Raw genomic sequence first — 6,970 nt, forward strand, 5'->3', positions numbered from 1 at the left:
TTATTCCATTAATGGAATTGGTAATTTCACCGAAACTGAAGTTCTTTCAAAGAGCCTCATTCATAATATTCTAAGCAATAATCAAGCATATCGGCTGTGTATGTTTGGTAATTTAGCATGCTCGTGTAGACTGTTTACCCGAAACTAAAAACAAATGCGAGTTCAGGCAAGGATGATGCAATCCTGGAAAGTAAATTTTCTATTAAATTGGTGCTTGTTTAGAAACTGGAAACCACTTGAGGCAGTTGGATACCCGTAGATAACTTTAAGAGGAGTACATTACAAATCTAATGAAGAACCCAAACGTTTTGGATTTTGATTATTACAGTTCAAAAACCTGTCTGTAACCAAATAGAAACCCCTTGCAAACTTTTAGGGGTCCTTCTCCTGTAAATGACGTCACAGGTAAATCATTTGTAGTCTTTGTCATCAGTGATCATCCTGAGTCAGACTACAATATAGGCGTCTTACTGTACAACAACAAAACAATCATTATAATTGTGTATTATAATAATAACAGAAGAAGAAGAAGAAGAAGAAGAAGAAGAAGAAGAAGAAGAAGAAGTAACATATCAAACTTTATTTACATGGATATGGTGCTCATAAGGGTACTACAGAGAGTATGCGTACAGTAGAGTACTTGTATTAATTCAGAGGGAAATTTGGGTTTCCGACAGCTTGCATAAATACACAAATAAATACACAAACAAATAAAAACAAATAAATAAATAAATAAATACACACAACATGCTCTTGATCCCCTGCAGTTTGCCTATCAGGATAGTGTGGGAGTTGAGGATGCTATCCTGTATCTGCTACACAGGGTGCATTCTCACCTGGACAAGAGAGACATGGCTGTGAGAATCATGTTCTTTGATTTCTCAAGTGCCTTTAACACCATCCAGCCACTCATGCTGAAGGACAAACTGCTGCGAATGGGAGTGGAAACAGGACTGGTGACATGGATAACTGACTACCTCACTGGGAGGCCCCAGTTCGTCAGGCTCGGCGACCATATATCCCAGACTGTAGTCAGTAACACGGGCGCGCCACAAGGGACGGTGCTCTCCCCTGTTTTGTTCACCCTGTACACCTCCGACTTCAGCTACAACACAGAGACCTGTCACATGCAGAAGTTCTCTGATGACACTGCTATTGTGGCGTGCATCAAGGATGGACAGGAAGGAGAGTACAGGGAACTGGTGGAGAACTTTGTCAGATGGTGCCAGGATAATCAGCTACAGCTGAATGCCACCAAAACAAAGGAGATGGTGGTTGACTTCAGAAGGACCTCCCCGCCACTGGTGCCTGTCTCTATTGAGGGAGAGACAGTGGAGACAGTTGACACCTACAAGTACCTAGGTGTACACCTGGACAACAAACTGGACTGGGCTGCTAATTCAGATGCTCTGTACAAGAAAGGACAGAGCAGGCTTTACTTCCTAAGGAAGCTCAGATCCTTCAACGTCTGCAACAGGCTCCTGCTGATGTTTTACCAGTCTGTCATGGCAAGTGTCCTTACCTATGCTATCGCCTGTTGTGGAGGTAGTATTAGGAAGAAGGACGCGGGGCGCCTTGACAGGCTGGTGAGGAAAGCTAGGTCTGTGGTGGGCATGGAATTGGAGGACCTCAATACAACAGCCGAAAACAGGACACTGAGCAGACTGGACTCCATACTGGAAAATGACAGACACCCCCTGCACCCGCTTCTTGCCAACCAGAGGAGCGTGTTCAGCTACAGACTCCGGGCCTTCCCCTGCCGTACAGACAGACTACGGAAGTCATTTGTTCCTAGGGCCATCCAGCTCTTCAACACCACACAGAAAGACACAATGAAAGAGATTGTCATTGGTGACTGGACTGCCTAAACCACCCCCACCCCCTCCCGATTTTTTATCTCTACTGAACAGCTACACTTCACGCCCCCCCCCCCCCCCCCCCCCCCCATGGAGCAAGCGCCTGCACTACCTTGGACACTTTAAGGGACTGCTCAACACAGGACAATAAACTCACTACACCCCACCTCAGCTACCTCACCTATCCCCTGGGATAGCATCTGTGAACTATTTAATTCTACAATTTTATTCTTACTGGACTATCTCAACCACTGGAAAAGCTACTGTGGACTGCCTTATTTTTATTTTTTATTATTTTTATTTTTTAACTGAGGGACTTCTACAATGCACAATCATTAGAACTACTTTGGCTCTTTTATGTGTACTGAACACTTTTATCTTGACTTTTTGTGTATATGTATGCAACATGATGCCCTACAAGGACCTTGTGTGTGTGTGTGTGTGTGTCTGTGTGTGTGTGTGTGTGTGTGTGTGTGTGTGTGTGTGTGGTGTGTGTGTGTGTGTGTGTGTGTGTGTGTGTGTGTGTGTGTGTGTGTGTGTGTGTGTGTGTGTGTGTGTGTGTGGTGTGAGTGTGTGTGTGTGTGTGTGTGTGTGTGTGACAATGTACGTGACAATGTGTGTGTGTTGGGGGGGGGGGAGAGGGGGAGAGGGAAGGAGGGAGGGAGGGAGAGAGAGAGAGTGTGTGTGGCGACATACTTTTACTGTAATGTGCATTTATGTGTATAAGTTCTTTGTGTATGTTTGGATTTGTGTATTTATGTAAGCTGACAGACACCTTAATTTCCTTCGGGATCAATAAAAGTACTCTACTCTACTCTAAATAGCCTACAAAACATACACATAGACCTAATACACAGTATTGCACATTGCAGTTAACATAGGCCTACTGTAACACCCACTTGAGTAGCCTACAGCAATCATCAGCCTTACATCAGTTACACACACACACACACACACACACACACACACACACACACACACACACACACACACACACACACACACACACACACACACACACACACACACACACACAAGGCAAGGTCCTGGTAGATGGAGGCACACAAAAAAGTCCTGTAGTGCTCTACAAATCCAAGGATGACATAGCTATATTGTCCAGTATGACAAAGCCTATTGTCCACACACGCACACACACACACACACACACACACACACACACACACACACACACACACACACACACACACACACACACACACACACACACACACACACACACACACACACACACACACAGTTTTCTTCCTGTTGATAAATAGAACATAACCAATATTTGACACAAGGTGGCGACAAATACCTATTAATTCCCTAAATTCAGCTGAGCAAACGGCAACATACCCCTCAGCAAATGTGAGGGAAGTTTACATTTTGTTGGTAATAATAACAATTAGAAACAAACAGACAGAAATAAGTTCATTCTTTCGTTATAAAAAAAAAGCATTGTGTGAACAAGGGAGGACTGGAGTCTTCATTTTGCATCCAGGCCCCTATGAGCCCATCAGCTAATCCCATTGATCCTGTATTCCATTTTTTCTATACAAAATTATGGCTCAGGACAGCTCATCGTGCTCTGTTAGTGCCAGGGAGGAGCTTCCACAGCAGGGTAGTGTAGCCCATATCCCAAAATAGGTCTTACGTCTTTTAACAAATTAATCATAATTAAGCGAATTGCTAGTGAATGGATGTGTTGGTAATTACCCAGAAATGTAGTTCGTTTCTCCGTAGCCTCTTACTGCAGATGGGGTCGCCAGCTGGCCTATTTACTGTTTGCTGAAAATACTCAACTACATCATAACAACATCGCTATGACAGTACCGAGAGTACAGATTAAGACATAGTGATTAAAATGTTGGTGACAGTAAGGTTATAACATAGGCTCTGCGCTAAGGGGTTCATTTTGACTTGTTGTATGTGTCGAATTTCAGTCTAGCGACAGAAAGCCAATTCCAGGCACTGTTTCAATACATTGAAGCAAGAGGCAAATCTACGTCTGGTACTCTGGTTGTCACAACTCTCCTAAAGGGCTCTGCCATTAGGTCAAAACATTTATCACAGCCATGATGCCCCATCAGAGACTTTGGCCCAATGCTGTCCTGGGCCTTCATGAACAGGGGGGCATAATACACCAGGCCTACATGGCCCCTGGAAAATCCACTGTTTTTTTGGGCCCCCTACTATAATAGCATTGGAATAGCAATGCTGATGTTGTAGGGGTTATCACTGCAATATAACGATCACTTGTCAACAGCACCCTTGGGAATCACCTTACACACAAAACACTCACTTTTTAGACATGTAGAACTAACCTCTGGACATATACGCCCATAAGCCTATAACCTGGGTAAGTGATTGGGGCTTGTAGGTAAGGGTTGCTGGTTTGACTCATGACCCACAAGGTTGGTGTAATAACCAGTAATAACCAGTGCTCTCTACCATCCTCCGCACTGGCTGTCATTGCCGTCACACTGCACAGTCCTTGGGGTGCCATTAAGGCTGTCCTGCCCCCTTTGATGGTGAAACATAAATATAAGTCTGCTGCTTGCATATGTATGGTGCTGTCCCAATAAGTTTCTCATGTGGGCTTTCAAACGTTTACAGTTAAGTTAATACCAATTGTGGTAGGCACTCATATGGCAAGTGAAGTTGTTTTTGATGAAGGAATTTGCTATTCTTTCTCAATGCATGCTAAATTTGGGATGCTTGATTCAAGAATATTTTTATGTCATCTATTGTAGCCATTGAGAGTAAATAGAATGGAGGCCAAAATTCTATTTCATTGTTGAAGCCAAGTTGGAGCCAAGGTTGGACCCAAAAAGACCAAAAAATGGCCAAATCCCATTCATTCCTATGAGAGACATAAAACCCTGTATCTCCCTTAAATGCCACTCCAGGGGGATAATTTTTCGCTCAACTAGTAGGTCCCCTTGCTCTCCAACTTACCAGGGTGGTGATTTTTTGTGGTGATGTTTTGTTTTAGAGAGATATTAAAAGTTAAATTGACCAATGAGCATCAGAACATGGTCTGATTTACAGTTAGAAGTCTTGTTGTTGTCCAATCAGCACCTGCGTTTGGCGTTGCTAAGGTGGAATGTAAGTTGGAATGTTCCCAAATCTGGCTTCAAAGCGTTGAATGGCAAATAGCGTTGATTTGGCGTCCATTCTATTTACTGTCAATGATTGTAGCCTATTTCTATCTATCGAAGCTCTACTTGTTCTAATGTTGCATTTTACAGCACATTGTCAGTGAAGAAGTTATTCAACTGATGGGGCAGGCCGAGATAGGCTATACAGGTGTCATCATCACCACCCTGGAATTTGAAAAAGCCCATTTTAGTCTGATATCATCATCTCCCCAATGCAATTCCCCTCACTGAATGCGTCTCACACACATTGATATATTGATGCAACCCTCCCACTGCGGAGCCATAGATATAACTCTAGAGCTCTATTCCACTGTATCCAAATACTCAGCCAGGCATGGCAGGCAATCTTTATGCAGGGGACATGTGGGAAATTGGCTTGATTTAATAGCTAACAGAGATGGATGACTCTCAGGTGCCTGTCTCTCAAATGACAACCGGAACAGCGGGGAATGTTGCACAGCCCATACAAGAATTATGAAGGATTTACGAGATTTTCTTGCTGTAGATAATGTGGTGGAAAGATGGATGGCATTAATCGTTAAAGAGACCTTTTTTGCAACCCCCTATGCCTGTTTACAGTTCCGTTCAACTGAGCGATCCTTGCGGAAATGACGTCAGTGCAGAGAATAATATGGCGTCTATGTTGGCGATGGATGCATTAGATGAACACAGTTTTATTATCCTACGAAAATAGCGTTGATTTAGAAACCAAGAGTGACACCAATGGACAGCAAAGTGGTACCGATGGTTTATTTTTGGATGTTATTCCCTTGATCTGGGATACCCACCGGCACCCCATGTCAGAAGGACCTCGAGCTCCCTGGTCAAAGAGGGGTTGTGTGGAGTCGCATCGCCGAGGTACAGCTAGTTTGTGCAGAGACAATACTCTTGATGGATGTATTCTTGGGCATAATCGGTGTATCCGTTTTTATTGGCATGTTACGAATAATCAGATGAATTGGTCTAATGACAAAAACACTGTGTAGTTTTGACGATAAACATTACGGCGAGAAAGGTAGATTTCTGTGTCGGTGGCCTGCTTAGACTGCTTATCTGTAGGCTAACTTGCAGACTCCCACTGTCAAGATGGGTATCTTACGTCAGGTGCTTCCAGGTGTACGTAGCATCGAGTGCACGCGCTCATGTTGTGGTAGCCCATCAAAGTATCTTACTTGCGTATTCAGTCTTTATGTAAATTATGTAAGTTGTTTAGTTTTGTCACCCCAGTGTCAAAGTAGAATGTAACATGCTTTCAAAATAGCTTTATGGTTCACAAACAAGCCAACGCAATGTTGTGGTTCATTGTAACACCTCGAATATCTTTTCAATCTGGAATGGCATAATAGTTTTCAAATATAGTTTTCAAATACACTGCTTTATCGCATTCAAGTGTCAAGAGTTCACTTGTTGCAGTGCAACGGAAAAAGCCCACTCTTCTCCATGAAGATTTTCAATCCATGTTGCAGAGCAAGGCAAACTCAAGCAGAGGAAATGTGAGCGTCCCTTCAGCGCCTTGTCAGCGAAGTTCACGACTGGCCAGGACGCTCCGAAAAGGTACTAGCCCTTGGAGTATCCTACCACCTCTAGAAATTAAATGAACCAACCGCTCACCTGACCTGTCAAATCTTTTCACGTCACAACAGTCTCTTCTGGGTACCCATCAATTGTGTACATTACAACATTCAAGAGGCCTGAAATTTTGACATTTTAACTTTTCTGATTTTATAAAGAATTCCACAGGCCTCATATAGGCTATTGTTCATTTATTTTAGGGTTTAACTTTACTTGTATCTTGCCAGTGGTCCAGATCAGACTGTTTTCTTTTGAGTCTTTTGAAAGTTTAATTGCTTGAGCCTTGCACTTCTGAAATCCATGTTGCGATGTCTGCTTGTGAACTGGCACTGTCATTCAAGTCTTGCTTGCTGAATGCATTGTTTCATTAGTGTGTAA

General features: G+C 43.2%; 1 protein-coding gene across 5 annotated transcripts in view; it reads left to right on the top strand.

Moving 5' to 3' along the window:
• The first annotated feature begins 5,667 nt into the window (after positions 1–5,667).
• The window catches only part of klhl15 (kelch-like family member 15), a 14,324-nt gene continuing 13,021 nt past the window's right edge, over positions 5,668–6,970 (top strand). For 2 of the 5 annotated variants that reach the window (XM_063206238.1, XM_063206237.1), the window contains exons 1-2: positions 5,668–5,878; positions 6,487–6,574. Coding sequence is in view for 1 of the 5 variants with exons in the window: in XM_063206237.1 (XP_063062307.1) it covers positions 5,683–5,878; positions 6,487–6,574 (284 nt within the window). In the remaining 4 variants the exon portion in view is untranslated. Of the gene's footprint in view, positions 5,879–6,120; positions 6,575–6,970 lie in introns of those variants that run through there. The other 3 variants (XM_063206240.1, XM_063206241.1, XM_063206239.1) reach the window with 2 other exon arrangements.

This window comes from Engraulis encrasicolus, chromosome 9, assembly GCF_034702125.1.
Source record: "Engraulis encrasicolus isolate BLACKSEA-1 chromosome 9, IST_EnEncr_1.0, whole genome shotgun sequence".
NCBI classification, from domain to species: Eukaryota; Metazoa; Chordata; class Actinopteri; order Clupeiformes; family Engraulidae; genus Engraulis; species Engraulis encrasicolus.